Source organism: Peromyscus californicus, unplaced genomic scaffold, assembly GCF_007827085.1.
Source record: "Peromyscus californicus insignis strain IS unplaced genomic scaffold, ASM782708v3 Scaffold_3__1_contigs__length_106647218, whole genome shotgun sequence".
NCBI classification, from domain to species: Eukaryota; Metazoa; Chordata; class Mammalia; order Rodentia; family Cricetidae; genus Peromyscus; species Peromyscus californicus.
Genome location: NW_026294551.1, coordinates 33,327,111 through 33,346,658, shown reverse-complemented (window position 1 = coordinate 33,346,658; position 19,548 = coordinate 33,327,111). Strand labels below are relative to the sequence as shown.

The 19,548-nt window shown below is 50.7% G+C and overlaps 2 protein-coding genes across 2 annotated transcripts; one reads left to right on the top strand and one right to left on the bottom strand.

The window, feature by feature from the left end:
- The first annotated feature begins 7,288 nt into the window (after nt 1-7,288).
- On the top strand, nt 7,289-17,725 carry LOC128122542 (translation initiation factor IF-2-like). Its single transcript, XM_052758195.1, has 4 exons — nt 7,289-7,394; nt 7,573-7,736; nt 10,799-12,124; nt 14,890-17,725. Exons 1-4 carry the CDS (start codon nt 7,289-7,291, stop codon nt 14,896-14,898), a joined length of 1,605 nt encoding a protein of 534 aa, XP_052614155.1. The 3' UTR covers nt 14,899-17,725.
- Nog (noggin) lies at nt 9,841-11,476 on the bottom strand. Its single transcript, XM_052758154.1, has one exon. It carries the CDS (start codon nt 11,216-11,218, stop codon nt 10,520-10,522), a length of 699 nt encoding a protein of 232 aa, XP_052614114.1. The 5' UTR covers nt 11,219-11,476; the 3' UTR covers nt 9,841-10,519.
- Nucleotides 17,726-19,548: the final 1,823 nt, after the last annotated feature.

Here is a 19,548-nt window from a genome sequence, read left to right as displayed (position 1 = left end):
TTGGTCATTGATTTCCTACCTTCAATCATCTTTTAGTTTATAATTTTTATTATTATTATTTTTTGAGTCATGTAGCACAGGCTGGCCTTGAATTCCCCTATGGAGCTTAGGATAATCTTAGACTCGAGACACTCTGGCCTCCTCTACCTCCTGAGAGATGGGATTACAGATGTGTCACTATGCCTGGTTTTTAATGCGTTTCTGGGGATCAAACCCAGAGTTTTATACACGGTAGGCAAGCCTTTGATCAACTTAGCAACATCCCTGGCCTTGGCTTGTAGTTTAAAATCACCATCATCACCAATAAAGAAACAATAGTAAAATCTGGCATTAAATCCAAAGTCTTTGTGTCAGCTGAGGAAAGGAAGAATCCACTGGGTTTGGCCTCCAGCAGTAGACCTTAGGTAATGAATACCCATGCATATAGTCAGTTGGTAGAAGTGGGACACTCAGCTTCGATCCTGTCAAGAGAGGTACAGTATAGCCCTGGAGTTGGGAAGAGGCTACAAATACGCAACCCACTGGAACATCCCACCACTTTTGGGGAAATCAGTGGACCACAGCTAAAAGCTAACCATGGGTCCCAGGTCCAATTCCTCCAGGCCAAGTGGCTTTTTAGTGTCAGTTCCCTTATCTTTAAAATGATTATCATATTCTGGCCATGAGCTGTCCTGTGGATTTGAAAGAGAGAACGGATATGAATGAGGCTTGTAAACGGCCAAGCAATAGACATGAGTTAGTCATTGCTTAATTTTATTATTCCCTGAGCATGAAAGATTAGGTTTTAACTCTGTGGCAGATAAGCTAATCTCTCCCATTTTTTAGGATTTCAGATATGGGGAAAGGGGATTCTTCCTCCTGCCCCTGCAAATTGTCTCTGAATTCTCTCCATAAATCACTCAGCCCTTTGAACTTCTTCTGATGGGACATGATCTCCAGGCAGTAATCTCTCATTGACCAAGAAGCCCATCATTTGCTGGAAGGGGTTATCGGGCCATGGCTATCCTTCCCCCGTGCTACACTGTCAGACAGGACTTTCAGATTCAGTAACCCAGGAGTCACTATTATCTCCAGTACTGATAGGGTCACCTTAGGGTCATCTACTCCCTGCCCTGTATTACATGTTTCAGTATGTTCTTCAATTTGCCCTGGATCACTATTTAACAGGAGCTGAGCTCTGAGCTCCTGGTATGCTCAGAGGCCTAGCTGGACTCTGGCTTAGACCAGGAAGGGGGTCTAATAATATTTCTTCTTTTTTTTTTCAGTGTATGCAGTCCTCTGAATATAGGATGATGTCTATAAGGGCTTCAAACTTCACTAGTGACCGGGGATATCATGATGAAGAAAACAGATAATTAAATTATAAATAGAGCCACGTACTGCTTGGAAACCCTTTCATTCACAATAGACTGCATATATGGACGTGGTCCTATGTGAATATGATGCAGTGCAAACGTTTCTGTTTCCTAGTGACGTCATAGTCCTGGTCCTGTCAGTGCCAAGCATCCCTCGTGTGTTTGTGGGGATGCTGATGTAAGTACATATGCTGTGCTGCTAGCCGAGCATGCAAACAGGGACGGTGTGTGATGCTTGGTAATGGGCATAAATGACTACATGCCTGGTTCATGTATTTGCTATGCTATTTCCTCAATCAGTATTTCAGAGTGTACTGCTGGAGTACACTCTGGGGCTGGAGAGATGGCTCAGCGGGTAAGTGTGCTTGCTCGGCTCTCGCAGAGGACCTGAGTTCAGTTCCCGGCACCCACCTCAGGCCCCTTACACTGCCTGTGACACTAGCTCTGAGGAGATTCAATGCTTCTGGCTTCTGCAACATACACTCACATGCGCGCGCATGCGCATGCGCACCCACCCACCCACCCTGTTACTACTCTGTAACAGACTCATCTGGCTCATGTTTATTATTTCCCTCAACAGTATCAAGAGGCTATGTGGAGTGATTGACCTAACAGGTGTGTCCAACATGCAGCCTGTGGGCCACATGTGTTCCAGGATAGCTGTCAGCAAAGCTCAACACAATAATCACAAATTTATTCAGAACATTATGAGAATATTTTTTGACTCAGTTATGTTCTTCACCTTCTTTCCTCCTCCCCCCCTCCCCCCTCCTCCTCCTCCTCCTTTTAGAGAGGGTATTATGTATCTCAGGCTGGCTTCAGCCTTTGTTTGTAGCCAAGGATGACCTTGAATTTTTTTAAGACTTATTTTTATTTTTTGTGTATGGGTGTTATGCCTGCATTCGTATCTATGCACCATGTGCATGCAGTAACTATGGAAACCTGCATGAGGGTGTTGGATCTCCTGGAACCCTAGTTATAGACTGTTGTTAGTCACCATGGGGGTGCTGGGAACTGAACCCTGGTCCTCTGCAAGAGCAACACCTATTCTTAACTTCTGAGCCATCTCTTCTGCCCCCAATCTTGATCTTTGGATCCTCCTACCTCTACTTCCCAAGTGCTGGAATTACAGGAATGTACCACTCTGCATGGTTTATGGGACTCCAGACTTCTTACAGGCTAGGCAAACACTCTACTAACTGAGACAAACGAGCTCCTCCCAGCCCCACAACTTGGTTTTTTATTTTTTATTTATTTACTTTTTTACTGTATAGTTCTTGAGTATGAACTTTGCATATGGCAATGTTGTGTCATAATGTCAAAAGATTACATACACAGTTGAACCTGGATTTGTGTAAGTACATTCTATGATGGTCACATAATAGCAAAAAAAAAAAATCACATAACGAGACAGTTCTCATAATGTGTCCCATTTAAACAATGTATGACAGTACCAGCCACAGAGTCTGGTGTGTCTTATGAAGAAAAAGCAGACAGTTGAGACAGCATGGAGTAGAAGAGACCTGGTCTGTACCATCCCCAGGAATGAGGTCTGAAGGATAGTGGTATTTAGGGATTCTGGTGGCATAGGAAGGCACCCCAGAAAAAGGCTATGGCATGTGCAAAGGCCCTGGAACCTGTGGGGATAGGGAGACTCCTGTATAGATGGAATCCAGAGGCAGGGAGGAGAGGGCTCAGTCTGGGAAGAATTCTGCCCTTTATCCTACAGCAATGGGAAGCCTTTGAGAGGTTTCAAGCAGGGGAGTGACAAGACCACATGTGTGTCTTAAGGTCACTCAGCCTCTAGCGTGGAGAATGGATTGGAGCTGGGGTGAATATGGAAGGAGAGAGCACAGTTAGAATTAGAAACTCAGGGAGCTCTGAGCCCCCGCCTCTGCAGCAGCCAGCTTAGAGACTGTGCACCACTGGACTCCTGCCTCCGCCCTCAACTGGCAGCTGGATCTTGGGAGTCTCCTAGACTTCCTGTTGCCGTAGGTTTTGAAATCTGTAAAATGGGGAAGACTATTTCCCTTGCCTGACTCATTTTGTTTCCTTCACTGAATACATTCAGTAACAGTTGGGAGTCCTTTGCAGCATTGGCTGGAAGCAGTGGTCAAAGCTAGTGACTACGGGGCCTTTGTTGCAAGCAGGGGTCCACTCCCACTGTCTTCCTAATTCACCTTGCACAGATTGGCCGAGTGTCTGCTGATGTAGGGTTGACTTCTGGGCCTCGGCTCCAGGGAATAGCAGCAGCTAGATATTCCAGAGCAGAGGACACAAGTTCAACAGCCTCCATCACTCAGGGAAGAGTTCAGTAATTGCCCTGTCTGCTGCCCACATGCTCTGGCATCTACCCTGGTTCCTATGAATTGGGGATTTGCACAGTCTCCCCTGTTCATATTCGCTGCTTTGGTCAGGCTCTGAGCTAGGGCAGACCTGTTTCCTGGACTTAGGAGTCCTTCTGTCTCATTCCACCTAAAACCATGCATTTGAAATTCTAACACTGTGGGACCGGAGAGCTGACTTGGTGATCGACAGCACTGGCTGTTCTTGAAGCAGACTGGTTCAGTTCCCAGCATCTACATGGGAATTCTCATCATTGCCTGTGACTCCAGTTCTAGGGGATCTGATGCCTCCTACTGGCCTCCTCAGGCACTGCAGTCATATGGCACATGCACATGCACATACATTTAAGAATTAGTTGAAGGAGCCTGATGCCATGTACATTGACAATGACTTCAAAAAGAGGGTTGACTTGGAAATCTGGATATGTTGCCTCTACTGCCAGTTCTGATCCCAAGTGTCTAGAAGTAAGACCCTTCCACTGACCTTGATAAGCCTTAGTTTCTACATGAGATGAAGGGTAGAGAGAAGTTTCAGGACATCCCCTAAGAAATTCTGTAATTCGATAATGTTTCCTCCAAACCTGGATCCCCTTTCCAAGTCCTATGTATGGTCTCTATTCCCCCCTCATTTCAAAAGAATCAAAATAATTTTGACTTTAAGTCCCCTTTAATAAAAAGGTCCCAACTTCAGATGCTTACAATAGTCTCAGTAGGCACTAAAATGATTGACACACCCAATAGAGAGAGGTGGGCTCTGTAGCCAGACAAAGGGCTTATGTTATTTAAAGGAGATAATTTGTTCCCAATGCCAGCAAATCAGTACTTTATCAAAAATGTAGGCTGGAGCCAACTTTTGCTTCCCTTCCAGGGGTGTCTAGCCTTCTGATGTTGTGATACAATGTTGTCATATGTAAAGTCTATGCTTGAGAACTATGTACCACTGCTCCAAAAAAGACTCAACATGTTAAGTAACTTCACAATTTTCTGTTGGGTGGTATTAATAGTCTCCTTGGCAGCCACACTATCCACACATCTTGGATCAGATGGGCACCCTTTTCTTTCTAATCACGGGGCTGTCTCTCTGTCTTCCATTCAGCACTTTTACCGTTTTCTTTGTTTTATGCAAATTTAAATTCAGAAGATACTTCCTACCTCATCTCTTGCTGAACATCTCACCATGGCCTCCCACGGACCCCTGCTCATTTCCTTCTGCCTAGTGTTTACTGAACAACTTCCCAATGCCATGCACTGTTCACAGAGTGGGACAGGGCAGAAGAAGGCCAGAGTGCAAACCTCTGAGATCCCCTCTTGTGCCTGGTCCCTTGCAGGCTGAAAAATCAGCAGCCACCCAGACACCGCCATCAACTCTTCAAACATCTGTCACCAAGTCCTCTCCAGCCTTCTGGCCAACAAGGTCTATGTTCATTGACCCTGGTGCTCCTGAAGCACGGGCCTCAGCCAGGTCCTCCATAGCCAGTCTTCCAAGCAGCCACTGTCACCATCTCCCATCCCTCTTGGCAAATGGTGCCAGACTTCAATTAGAAATGACTCTTTTTGTGTTTGGGTCTGGGGAAACTCAACAGCTCTTGCCTAGGGCAGTGCTTAACGAAAGTGGCTTACCACAACCACAATTTGTCCCTGCTCTGCCATGGAGAGGTAGTGGTTGGTGTCCTTCCCCTTGCGACTGGGCTGGTCTGAGAGACTTGCTTAACCAGTAGACTAAGCTGGAAATGGTGTCACAAGACTTTCCTGACAGTTAGAAGATGCCTTGCCGTCACCGTCTGAGCCTCTGGAGACACTTTCTCTCAGAGCCATGAGCTGCCAAGTGTGTCCAGCTGTCCTGAAGCCATTATGCTGTGAGAAAACCCAAAGCACATGGAGAAGCTGGTGTGGGGGCTCTGGTCAGCATGCTGGTTGAGCTGGCTCACAGCCGGGTGCGAAATTGCCCTTTTGAGAGTCAATCTGCCAGTGCTCAGCTGACACCCTGAGTATCATGGGTAAACTCTCGTAACTTAGAGAACCATGAGCAAAGCTAACTGGTTATTTTAAGACTTGATTTTGAGGTTGCTTGTTGTATATACTAACACATAACCAGAATAGTGCACCCCAAATGTTGACTGAATGAATAAATGGTTCCTCTTGCTGTGAGGTTCAAGTGGTATCTCTGCCCTATTTAAGGGCTCTCCCTATCGCTTGAGAAATAAGGTTTGGGGCTTGTAGCTGGCATTCACAGTCCTCCCTCATCTGGCTTCAGCCTGCTTTTCTGACTTTATTGCCTGCTCTCTCGGCATGAATCCAGCCTATGCTAAAGTTTGAGCTATTTCCCAAACACACAGATACTTCTCCAACACTGTTCTTTCACTTATGTATTCTGCTTTCTCAGTCCAAATGCCCTTTTTCTCTCCTGATCTCGTTCAGTAAACTTGCTTACTGAGACTTTAGTCAGACACCTTTCCTGGCTGTGCTCTTCACCCGTGAACCTTCCCCTCTGGCCTTTCCCCTTGATGGTGTGAATCCTCTTCCATTGTGCCGGGTCTCACTCATTTCTCATCCCCTATTACATTGCGTGGGATGGGAAAACGGCATGTAAATGGATGCACAAACTGCCTGCATTGAGGCTGACTTGTACGTGGAGTGGCACACACTATTTCCCAAGGTGGGTGCTCAAGTCCTTGGAGGAAAGAACTCTCAAGGAGAGGCATAGGCTTTGGTGATGACTTGGGTTTTGAACCCTAACTGTATCACTGTGTGGTCTTGGGCAAGACATTTAAATTCTCTGAGCTTCGCCTTCCTTATTTGGAAATGAGAGGGCTCAGGTGAGAACAGGCCCAAAGGGTCTAGCTCAGTGCTTGGTCTCAGACAAGCTCTTAATGTATGCCTGCCGAATGGGTACGACAGATCAGCCAGCCAGCTTGAGGAGCCTCTGGGATGGTGTCATCTGGGAACTCTTTCCCACCAATAAATTTTCTTAAAGAACAAGGAAAAAGGAAGGAGAGAGAGAGAGAGAGAGAGAGGCTAGTCAAAGCCAAGGAAGGGTATTAGTCTATGTGATGTCAGCAAGCGGCTGCTGAGGACTCTTCTCATCAGCAAATTGAATGGTGGGTAATGGAATCTAAGCTCCCCTCCAGCCCTGACATTCCAAGAGCATTAAAGAAAAAGGATGAATCACCCCCTTCAAAATACCAATATGGGCTGGGCCCTCCCCCTGCTGTCCCCTTCTAGCACAGCTAAGAGCTCTTAATACACAGCCAGCTTCCTCCTGCAGCTGCCACCAAGCTTCAACCCCCTTTCCCAGGAGTCTCAAGCAAGACTGATAATGGACCTCCGGCTTCTCTGTCTCAACAGGGAGCCAGATCCCGTTCCCAGACTCTGGGGGCCGTGGGGCCTTCCGTGGACATTTGACCTCAGTTTCCTTGAGTGTGGAGGGTGGCTAGGTGTTGAAAGGGTGGCAGGAAATAAGGGAAGCAATTGAGAAAGAGAAGGAACCCTCACAATACTGGTGGGAGTGCTGGGTTACTCCGACCCTCTGTACTCTGGTGGGTACTGGGTTTGTCAAAGGCAATGTGTCTGTGATAGCTATAAATCTCCATGGGGAAAGACACGGTCCCTCAGCAGCTGCATCAGTTCATAGACACAGACTTCCACAGCCAAAGAGGACTCCTAGATCAGTTTTCCTCCTCCCAGGAGACAGGCAGTAGGTGACCGCGGGGACATCGCCTCTTTGCGTACAGCTCTCTCCCTTAGCATTATAGTATCCATACTAATCATAATAGGAGAGAGCGGCCAGGGCCGTGCATCTTCAGGCACACACACGTTCCTTCCAGGACCAGCGCCTCCTGCCTTCTTCTTCTGGGACCGCCTGCGGCCTGCAGGGTTCTCTGTGCGCGTTCTCTGTGAGCCTCCTTGCGCCAGCCCTCCGGGTCTGTCAGTGCGGTGGTCTGTGGCCCGTCACGTCTGCAGCCCGGGTCCTCCCAGCTCACCCTGGCTCCTGGCTCTGAAAGCCGAGAAGCTCGCCGGCTGCGAGCGGGTTTTCCAAGTGGGCAGGGGTGGGGAGGAGGGGTGCGGGCGGGCGGGCGGGCCCGCGGCGGGAGGAGGGGGCGTCGCGGAGGGAAGACCTCGCATTGTAATCCAATGACATTACCAACGTGGGGGTGGGGGCGCTGGCCTCCGCGCGCTCTCCGAGTTTTGGCTGCCCGCCCAGCTGGGAATAACTCTCTTCGCATAATTCGCGTGTTTACCAGGCATGAAAATTCTTGCTTTGCCCCCCCCCAACCCCCGACCCAAGCCCCCTCCTCGTCCCTCCTCCCTACCTCCTCCGCCCCTCGCAAGTGAAACTCTGTCTACAAAAATATTGGCCCGGGGCACAGAAAGTTTTGCATAAATTCATAAGTGATGAATGGCTGATTTTAACGTTATTTGGGTATTTGTCAGAACTTAACAAATATACATGGGGAAGGCGGTTCATAAACTTAAACATCTCAATATCCTCTTTCTTCTGGAAATAAATTACGTTTGTTTGCCCGGCTTGGAGTCTTAAGGTAGCCGACATTAGGAATATTTTAAAAGCCATCATCCATCGAGCATGTCTCCCAGGCGCCAGAAAGATTAAATGAAAGAATCATAAGATGGAGGTCTTTAACTTTTAATCCTTTTACAATGAAGCCTCAGATAGTCGCGGGGGCAGGGTGCCCTCTCTGGGGGGAATAATGCCGTTATTCCTCGGCTCCCAGTTAATGAATACCCTAACGTCTGTCCCACGACTGACGGAGGCAGCGCCGGGGAGGGGGCTCCGGCTCCCGGGCCAGGCTATTGAAATGAGGAGCCACCGAGGCTGCGTCGGGAGGGAAGAAAGCGCCGGGCTGGAGGGACAGGGAGGGCGGGGCCCGGGGCTTTGAGTCTGAGCTGGGGACCCGGGCGCAGGTTTGAAATAATTAGCATAGATTCGCTGCGACTCTGGACTGGGGGGGGGGGGGCGGGACGGGGGGGGGGAGGAGGGACGGGGGGGGGGAGGAGGGACGGAGGACCCGAGGCCCGGAGGGAGGCGCGACGAGGTGGCAAGGGGGTGGGGAAGGGAGCAAAGGAGAGCGACTGTGGAGTCCAAGATAAATAAAAGGAGCGGGGAGCGGTGTCAGGAAGCCGGCCCACGTGGAGCTGTGTGGATGGGCGCCACTGGGGACTGAGGCGGAGGGATGCACGCAAGAGTCCAGAGTCGGTCCCAAGAAGTTGGATTTTCAAGGGGTGGGGTGCAGTGATATTTGCCCGAATCTTTAAGGGGTAAATTTGCCTCTATCTAATTCTAAAGCGCAAAGATCCCATTCTGATTTCTCCTCCCTTCTCAACCCCCAAATGGAGTAAGTGCCAGGGAGGGGTCGTGTGTCCCCTCCCCCCCCAATTGCAGATCCCAGAGGTAATGACTCATACTCAAATTCACACCCCTCTGAAATTCGGGACCTCAGTCTTCCTTAGGTCCTGGAGAAGGCCCAGGTGAGTGTCAAATATCCAAATTATCTCTCCCACGTCAGCTGTGGGCCTGGGATGTGGGGGCTCCAGACCTGCAGGATCCCCAAGGTTCTATGTAGTTGAATTCAAGGGGTCGCTTTAGCACCAACCACCGTGGTTTCCGGGCATGCAAAGGGTTAACAAGGGCTGGATATTGTGGTGGGGGTGCAAGGAGGGAGGGGTGGCGGGATCTGGGTGGGCCTGCTCTGACCCCCCCCCATTCCTCGGGGGTCAAGTTTCAGCGGTACTCCGCCCCCAGGGAAGGTGTGAAAGACACGTGTCCCCATTGTGAAGGGCCTGTCAGCCTGGACAAAGCAGCCGCCCCCCTCCCTCCCTCCCTCATCGGCCCAGCCCGGGGTCAGCTCCAGGGGGCCGGCTGGGGTGTCGAGGTCACTACAGGCCTGAGCTTTGGTGTCACGGGGGAGGGTACCCAGGGAGACTCGGTGGAGGCCACATGATACTTAAAAGATAGGGTTTGAGAATAACACCCACCCCCACTGAAAATTTTACAGTCACCTTCATCACCCCACAGGAGGGGAGTCCTGAACGATGAGCTTGTCTCCCAATAGGAATAGTAAGCGCGGCGGCACCCCCCACCCCCCATCAATCACCAACACAGTGAATCACAGTGTCGAGCCCAGTCGGTTTTAGTGGTTTTCTTTAATCCTGTTCTGCACTTCTTTCTTATTTACTACACGGGATATTATAAAGAATAAATAGCAGATACTCTTAATTTACAATGATTAGTCATTCCATTTGTTCTCTATATTTACAATAACTGTAAAATAACATTGAACTCTATAGCTTCTTCGAGGTCTAAGGAAAATCAAAACACTTTCCGAAGAATGGAAAATAGCTTTTTTAAAAAGTCCTTCTACAAAAGTTCCCCCTCTCTTTGTACTTTTAAGAAAAAATAACTTTCCCCCCCTGCTTCGCCATGCGAAGGGCACTGGGATATAAATAGCAGGTTAACATTATTACCAACAACCAGAATAAGTCTCTCTTTTCTCTGCTCTTTTTTTTTTCCTTTTGCTTGCTTTTTTTTTTTAAATACAGTAGAAGCCGGTAACTTTTGACGTATAATACTGACCTTTTAATAAGTAAATTAAAACTGGGACCGTATATACACACACATATACATTCCTACACAGTTAAACAGTGCATTACATGAACCAGAAAGCCGAGTCTCTGTAGCCAAGAAGAAAAAAAAAAGTTCATTGAAAACCCTCGCTAGAGGGTGGTGAAACTGGTTGGAGGCTGTGGGGGGCCGTTGGTAGGGATCCATCAAGTGTCTGGGCGCGGGCAGGGGGCCCCCGAGTTCTAGCAGGAACACTTACACTCGGAAATGATGGGGTACTGGATGGGAATCCAGCCGCAGCGCTGACCCCCGCGCCGCTGACAGCGCCACCGCAGCACCGTGAGGTGCACAGACTTGGACGGCTTACACACCATGCCCTCGGGCACAGAGCACGAGCGCTTGCTGAAGCAGCTGCCCACCTTCACGTAGCGCGGCCAAAAGCGGCTGCCCAGGTCGTTCCACGCGTACAGCACCGGGCAGAAGGTTTGTGACCACAGCCACATCTGTAACTTCCTCCTCAGCTTCTTGCTCAGGCGCTGCTTCTTGCCTTGGGCCAAGCCCTCGGAGAACTCCAGCCCTTTGATCTCGCTCGGCATGGCCCCCGACGGCCTCTGCCGCAGCAGCTGGTCCAGCTCCGCCAGGTCCTCGGCACCCCCAGCCGGTCCCCCGCCCCCTCCGGGCCGATCCTCGGGGGGCGAAGTGGCCATGAAGCCCGGGTCGTAGTGACCCCCGAGCAGCGAGCGCAGCAGCGTCTCGTTCAGATCCTTCTCCTTAGGGTCAAAGATAGGGTCTGGGTGTTCGATGAGGTCCACCAGGGGCAGGTTGTCGCTGGGCGCCGGGCGGATGTGCAGATAGTGCTGGCCGCCGGCCGGTGCTGCCCTCAGTCCCAGGACCACCACCAGGGCGTAGAGGGTGACCCCCAGGCTGGGGCAGCGCTCCATGCCTCCCGCGCGCGCCCCGGGGCTGCCTCTTCGTCCCGCGTCCCCGGAGGAGAGCACGCCGAGCCCGCGGCGCTGCCGCGCTCCCCGGTCCCTCCGGAGGCGGCTCACCCGAGGCTGGGCAGGCGCAAGGCGGGCAGCATGAGCCGCGAGGAGAGCGGGTCGCGCAGCGCCGGCTCCCGCCGCGGCGCAGAAGACGCGCACGAGTTGGTCGCAACTCCCCCCCGCCGCTCTACTTGGGAAGGCGACCGCGGCCGGGCATCCGAGATTACTCCAGCGCGACCGTGGGGCGCTGGGGGCGCCGGCTCCTCGCTGCTCTCCCGGGCGGCCGGCGGCGCAGGGCGCGTGGACGAGCCTCTTCCCTCCTCCTCCTCCTCCTCCGGCCGCTCGGCGTCCTGCCTCTCTGTGCGGCGCCGCGGGTCGAGCGGGTCCTGGGCCACTTCCCTCCGCCTGCTACGGGCTGCGCAGCCGGCTCTGCCCGGCGGACTCCAGCGGCGGTGGCGGCGGCGGCGGCGGCGGCGTCCGCGCACGTTGGCACCGGTTTGTCTGTCTCGCAGGGTCCAAGCCTTTAAATTTCCTGCACTTTCAGCTCCATCACCATGGAAACCACTGACTCTCTCCGCGTTGCCCCCTCCCCCTTCTTCCCCCCAAACAACAACCCCACCCCCCCACTCCTCCACCCGCGAGGAGCCGGAGCCGCACGGGCTCGTGGGGGGGTGGGGGGAGCGACTGCACTGGCCGCGAAGGCGGCGGCGGCGGCGGCGGCTCCGGCAGCGCCCAGGGCTGTGCCCCGCCGGACCCAGATGCCCCGGGAAGCCGACAGTCGGGCTGCCCGCCGGAGCTCACAGGCGGCGGCGGCGGCGGCGGCGCGGCAGCGGCGGTGGCGGCGGCGGCGGTGGCGCTTGGCAGGTCTCCGCGCAATTTTCTCCCCCCCCCCCACCCCGGTTCTCCTCCTCCTGCAAAATGCACCGCCCCCCTCCTTTCTCCTGGAGCAATGCAATGGGGCTCTAGGCGCCCCGCCAGGGCCAGTCCCGGGGAAAGCTCTCGGCGGCGCTGGAGCCAGGCTGGAGGGTGCAGGGCTGGAGTTAAGGGGTGTGGGGTTGTCGAGGTGAGGCTAGGGGACTCTCACTAGCTGAGTGCTTTGCACCGGGAGGGAAGCAGCGGGGAGATGTCTGGGTTCGTTTCTCAATGCAGTTCTCAGCAAGAAATTTCTCCATGTGCATGGAACGTTTTCCCTGGTGCGTCTCTTTTTTTCCCTCTCTCTCGGCTGGGGCTTGGTTTAAATCCCCTCCCCCCAAATACACACACACACACACACACACACACACACACACACACACACACACACACACACACACACACACACAGTGAGTCCAAGAGCCGCAGTGTTGCACAGCGTGATGCAATTCCTAGGCAGCATTCCTGCTCTTCTGCTCCTCAGGCCCACGTAGAGGGGGTGGTGGTCTTCTCATCCTCCTCCTTGGCCCGGTCCCGCACGACGAGTGGCGGAGAGATAGGGGTGCATCCTCCTGGCATGTTGCTCCCCTAACCCTCACAGCTCGGTACAACTAGCTCTCGCCTCCCTGGGGGCGGCGCGCCCTCTGCTGGTCCTTTGTGTTCCCTGCACCTGGTGCTGGCTTGGGGGTGGTGTGTAGGCTGGGTGGGTTTGTAGGCAGCCCACTCTGCCTGCCTCAATTTCAAATTCTGTGTCTGTGCCGTTTTTGTGTGTATTGACTAGTACTGTATGATTCTGGATGTTTTCTCTTAAGATCTCCAGGCCGTTAGTGTGAACAAACGTCCTGAGATTTTTCTCCAAGGTACTCAGATTCCACAAGAACGTGGGTTTGCACCATCTGGCTGGGGTAAATGGCCTCATTGGGCCGAGAGGTGCTAGAAAAGCAGAAATGTACTAGAAGGAAAGGAACCCGAGTTTTGGATGTCGTCTACCTTGGCACATCTATGATGACCTTGGAAGGAAGTCACTTGTGTGGACTGTTCGCTTTAGTCTTTGGATTAATGACCTGATAGCATGTCATTTTGAGCTCTACCGCCTTGTAGTTCTAAGACACTGACTTAGATCACTAATCCAAATTCACCTCCCCTTTCCCATCCAAGGGTCACTGCTTATTGAAAAGAAAGTATTATTCCTTTGATGGGAAATGGGAGCTGAAGTGACACCTCCCACCATTTTTATTTTGGATGAAGAGCTGGATCAAGATCCAACTCAATTCCTTTATGGTGATGGGTTTGGAGTCTGGAAGGACATGGAGGAGAGACACTTAGAATGAGTGGCTCCGGAATTCACCAGGAGTGGGAGCTGGGATGTCTCGGCATCATGCCTCAAAAAACCCCCAAAGACACAGTTTTCCTTTGAACCCTCTAAGGAGGAAAGCACTTTGTTGTATGACCTTTCTGTACGACGTTAGCGGTAGAGAGGGTTGGCCAGTTTCAGGTGCAAACACTTCCCTCAATTGTGACGTCTAGATTAGTAGAATTAGACCCCCTGGGTTCTGTCTACAATGAGGTCTTGCTTTAATAACTGCTGGAAACAAAAATGGCCTCTTGGGACTGGTGTGATCCCAGCACTTGTGGGGCTGAGGAAAGAGAACCATGAGTTTGAGGCCAGCCTGGGCTACACAGCGAGTTCTGGGCCAACCTATCTCCCATACAAACAAAAATGGTGAACAATCATTGGTTTTTAAAAATTGGTGTAGTTCTTAGGGTTGGAGGGATGGCTTAGTGGCTAAGAGCACTGACTGCTTTTGCAGAGGACCCCAGTTCTGGTCCCAGCATCCACATGGTGGCTCACAGACATCCCTAACTCCAGTTCCAGGGGATCTGACACCCTTTTCTGACCTCTGTGGACACCAAACATGCATGTGGTGCACAGACATATATGCAGGCAAAACACTCATACATAAAATAAAATGAATAAATCTAATTAAAAAAAGAATGGTCTAGTTTGCAAATAATTTGTGGCTGTCTTGCAGATTTTTGATAAGCTTTTTGTTGTTGTTGTTTTATTTTTTGTTTTTGTTTTTTGAGACAGGATTTTTCTGTGTAGTTTTGGTGCCTGTCCTGGAACTTGGTTCTGTAGACCAGGCTGGCCTCAAGCTCACAGAGATCCACCTGCCTCTGCCTCCCAAGTGCTGGGATTAAAGGCATGCGCCACCCACCGCCTGACTTGATAAGTTTTATGGTGGTTTGGCATTGGTTTGTTGTCTGATGAGATTAAATGTTCCAGAGCAATTTTGTCACTGCTGCGAATTAACTAAGAAAGTAATTTTTCAGTAAAGACTTGAGACGATAAACTCCAGTCCAATCCTCCTGAGACAGGGTAAGTTCCAACTAGCAACCATTTACTGTGCTGTTTTCTCTTTCAGATTATCTGTGTGCATGTTTTATTTTAATGTCAAATCACTTGTGTTTTTTAAATTTATTATTATTTTGTTTTGTGTGTATGAGAGTTTTGCCTGCATGCATGTCTATATACCATGGCTGCCCACATGGAATTTGAAGTACAGACAGTTGTGAGCCAGCAGGTGGGTGCTGGGAATTGAACCCAGGTTTTCTGGAAGGACAACCAATGCCCTTAACCACTCAGCCACCTCTCCAGCCACAAATCACCTGTTTTTGCTTAAAAACCAACCCAGAGCCTTCTGTCCTCTATTCAGGCTGAATAGATTTGGCTGAACAGCAAAGAAAGGAGCAGGAACCCAAACACACTTGCTGATGGATTGGAACACTTATGAATGGAGAACCCACCACATGAAGATCAGAAGGAGAGACAAATGGAAGGTGACTAAGCAGGGACCCCACCCCACAGCCAAGACGTCTGCAGTCCCCAGAGGGGAGAGATGACAAGCATGGGAAGGAGGTACTTAAAGGACATTGAAAAGATCCATAGATCACCATAAAATTGTCAACTAGCGTTGCCCACCGGTTTCTTTAGCCTGTGCTTTCTTTCGATAAATGTAACAATTCCTGATCCTTTTTAAGGGTTGCCTGGAATTTAACAATGCATTAGGATGAACTAAAAAAGTATCAGGGCAATTATCATATGAGTTATTGGGTTCTCAAACTACACTTGTGGAGTTGGGAAATGCCACACACACTTGGGGAGGCTGCAGCCCCGCTCTGCACTACACTGGAGAGCAGCCATATACTCAGGTACCAATTAACTCCGGGTCATTGCTCTTAGAGACTAGCATGACCAATATCTTAATGGTACAACTGAACTTTAGCTAGTCTGGATAAAGGATAGTGATGTAGCCATCTGATGAGGGAGAAGAGGATACTTCAGACATAGGCTACGAGTCTGAAAGAAAAAGGAGCCACACTAGATGAGGGAGAGCCAAAGGATCTTGGGATATGCTGAGTAGAGGAAGAATTGCTGCGACATCTATGGAGGTTCAACACAAACATAACTTCTGCACCGAGTGGAGCAAGGTTGGAATCCTGGTCCTGCCACTCATCAGCCGTGTGACCCTTGCCCCAGCCAGCTTCCTTCTCATCTGTGAAGTGAGGATACTGCACATCTGTCAGAATGGTCCTGTCTACAGCAGGTCAAGGATCTCTCAATAAGCAGGGTGCTTAGGGCTGAGTGGGTACTGAGTGGTATTTCAGTGGATGTTCATTTGGAGAGTCCCTCTGCCCTCCATTGATCAGCCCCCTCTGGTTGGAACAAGAGAGGACTGAAAGGGTTGGAAGGCTGCTGGAAGTCAAGGCCAACACCCATGCTCTGAGTGTGTATGGTTGAGCCGCCCCTTCAGGGTCGCCAATCTTCAGGAGTAAAGGCAATAGAATTTCTTGGGTGTACTCCCATAGCTGATCCATTTAGTTGATTCTGTGGCACTTGAAGATGGAGCTTGACCAGCCCACAGAAAGGGGGAGGGATTTCTCTGAAAGGAAACTGTGAGTGGGATGTGCACCCAGGGAGGAGTGACTGCCAGCTGAGCTCCTGACCAGGCTGTCATTGCATTTGGACTGGCTGGAGCTCTGGGCTTCACTAGCTTTTATAGGAAGTCCAATCAACAACTACAATGTGGGTCTGCCTTGGCCAGTCCCCATGGCAGCTGTATGTCTTGCAACGTATTCCTGACAAAGAACTGAAGGATTCTTTCAAACCATTGCTTGGACAGGTCCATGTCACAGAAAGAGGACCTGGGGGGAACTGTATGCATGTTTTCTTACTTCCATGTGGTCCTGAAAGAGAAGGCCTGAGGCGGCTGTGGAAGATGTCCAAGGGACGCAGGATTTGATGTCTGAAAATCTGCTGTGAGACCTTCAGTGAATCACTTTACTTCTCCAGCGCAATCTATGACATCAGAAATCGAGAGGACCGTGAGACACCGTAAAGGGGAAGGCATGAGAATGACCACCTTTTGTGTCTGGCACCATCCCAGACACATGACAGTCATCACCTTTGGATTCTGCCCCACTAAGTGATATCTGACACATTTTTGCTGTGGGATGGTCTGTATGTCAAGTGTGTTGCTGATTGGTCAGTAAATAAATCACTGATTGGCCATTGGCTAGGCAGGAAGTATAGGCAGGACAAGGAGGAGAATAAAGCTGGGAAGTGGAAGGCTGAGTCAGAGAGACACTGCCAGCCGCCACGATGACAAACAGCATGTGAAGATGCTGGTAAGCCACGAGCCACGTGGCAAGGTATAGATTTATAAAATGGATTAATTTAAGCTGTAAGAACAGTTAGCAAGAAGCCTGCCACAGCCATACAGTTTGTAACCAATATAAGTCTCTGTGTTTACTTGGTCCGGTCTGAGTGGCTGTGGGACTGGCGGGTGAGAGAGATTTGTCCTGACTGTGGGCCAGGCAGGAAAACTCTAGCTACACATTTTCACAGAGAGAGGGAGTGAGAGGGTTAAGATGCTTGCCGTTTTCTTCTCTTGATTACCAGGAGGTGCCGATATCCCTTGACTTGATTGAAGGTACAGGTATCATAACCCACCTCCCTCTGGCCAAGCAGATGGAGCGGCGTGTTCCTGTGGTCTTCTGGGAGCTGAGGCAGTCCTGGCTACATCTGCATCAGCCCTCCACCCGCCCTGGTGAAGGCTGAGAGACGCAGCTTAACTTCTGAGTGCGTTGTGATCATGGATGTCCGACTGCAGACAGGAGTCTAGTTAGAGGAATGAAGTTGTAAAGCAGGAGAGGAAGAGGAGCCAGAGAAGAAGGAGGGGAACACGGCTTTGAAGTGCGGGCTGGCCTGAGGAAGCAGGCCCGTACATTCGAGACACACTTCCCAAAATAGAGAAAACGTTTAAGACCAAAGGAGGAGAGGAGCACTGACTGGCTTGCCCCGGCCTGACAGCCCCTTGGCTCCCTCCGTCAGTGCCCCCCCCCCCCATCTGGCTCCACGCTGGTGAAGGGGAGCCGTCTCTGGAGCCCGGTGGTTCATTCATCTCCTGATAAACTGTTTATCTGAGTTTTAACGAGGGCGCCTCTCTCCACCCTGGAGACAGGAGCCTCTGCATGTTTAGCCTGCCCTGATGTGGGGGGCCTGGGGGGTGGGTGGGTGTGTGGGGGGGGTGATGCCGGCAGGCATATCTCTCCCCTTTGCTTTGCTGCCTCTGAGCTTTGGGCTGACTCTCCTGGGTGGGCAGGCTTGGCCCCGGGTTTCTTTCTTACGCTGAGGTCTGAAGTGAGGAGAAACTCAACGTTTTTCTGTGGAAAGGAAACCCAGCAACCTCTGTCACATACTTTTCAAAACAAGCAGTATTTGGTTCTGGGCTCTGGATTTTTTTTTTTTTTTTAAATATCATAGATGACCTAGTATTTCAAAAGGAAAATGGATGTAATGCTACAGTCTTTTTGCTAGACCAGCAAGTAGCCTGCAAAAGACAACCGTTGTCCAATTAATATAGATTTAAACTCCAAATGCTCGAGGACTTACTTTCCACTCCCCACGGAAGACCCTTGTGGATTCCCACAGGTACCTACTCCCGGACACACATATTTGCTGGAGGGCGATAGGATGTCCCAATGCGTATGACAATAATAAGTGCAAATATGCTAGGGCAGCCACCTGCACCGTGTGCATGGACACACAACACACACTATGTAGGAACCCTCCTTCCAGACACACACTCGGGAATGCACACTGCTGCCTTTCTGCCCTCCTTCCCCACCCAGGCTCTTCAGGCTTCTGAAAACAGCTCCTGGCGTGAGCTACCCCAGGAGGTCCAACTCATCTTCTCAAACAGATGCACAGATACCTACGTCAGCCTGGGCTCACCTCCATATCAGTCACCCCAGTACTCTCCTCCTGTTGCCTTGGATGGGTGTTTATTGTGATAATGTCTAGTCTTCCTTATCCTCTCAAAGCTCAAGATAACAAGGAGACGGGAGCTCAACAGAGTGAGACATAAACTGGAAACTGACCCCATTTCAGGTGGGTGTAGTGGTTCCAGCTACCAAATCCACCCAACCCTGCATTTTTATCTCTCTGAGTTTCCCCCTCATTTGGACTCTTGACCATCCAAATCCCAGGTCAGCTTTGAGAAGGCACTCTGTGACCACTCATTGTCACTCCCCCTTCTGTTCACCTGGCAGGTGACCTGCTGGCGGGTGCATTGCCTGATGCAGAGTAAGACTGAATCCCTTCTGAGGCGTTCAGAGACTGTAGGAGAACATGGAAAAGTCAGCAGAAGACTATAATTTGTGTATCACTGTCATGATGACGTCTATTGGTATGGGGGTCCAAAGGGCTCCCCAGAAGATTCAGTGCTCAAGATGAAAGAGCTGAAAGGTCATTAGGAGGTCACACACCAAAGGAGTGAGGACTGCTCCCTGACTTGGTGACATTTTGGGAGGTGGAAGAAGGGGGTAGAACATGACCAAAAGGCTGGAGGTGAGTTGTCATTTGAGAACTAGATGCTGGAAGACAAGGAGATTCTAAATACCTTAACAACAACAACAACAACAACAACAACAACAACAACAAACAAACAAAACAAGCAAATCTTGAAAGCCCCACAGCATGATGGTTTTAGGTTCTCGGGTCAAGCAGGAGGCTAGGGAAAAGGTTCAATCAGTAAAGTGCTTGGTACACCAACGTGGAGGCCTGGGCTAGGATCCTAGGCAGCCGTGAAAATGTCAGGCACAGTGCCAAACATGTATATTGCCAGCACTAGGGTTTGGTGGAGTGGACACTGGCAGATTCCTGGAGCTTACTGACCAGTTGGTTTAGTGGAATCAGCAAGGACCAAGTTCAATGAGAGACTCGTCTCAAAAACTGGTGGGGAGCCATTGAAAAAGACACTTGATGTCAACTTGAACTCCACAGGCATGGGCACATGCATGTATCTACACAC

Coding starts and splice junctions, on each gene's coding strand:
- LOC128122542 (XM_052758195.1), top strand. CDS start 7,289: ATGGGGAAAGACACGGTCCCTCAGCAGCTGCATCAGTTCATAGACACA. Junction 7,395..7,572: donor CTCCTCCCAGGAGACAGGCA/GTAGGTGACCGC, acceptor TGCGGCCTGCAG/GGTTCTCTGTGCGCGTTCTC. Junction 7,737..10,798: donor GCTGCGAGCGGGTTTTCCAA/GTGGGCAGGGGT, acceptor CTTCCTCCTCAG/CTTCTTGCTCAGGCGCTGCT.
- Nog (XM_052758154.1), bottom strand. CDS start 11,218: ATGGAGCGCTGCCCCAGCCTGGGGGTCACCCTCTACGCCCTGGTGGTG.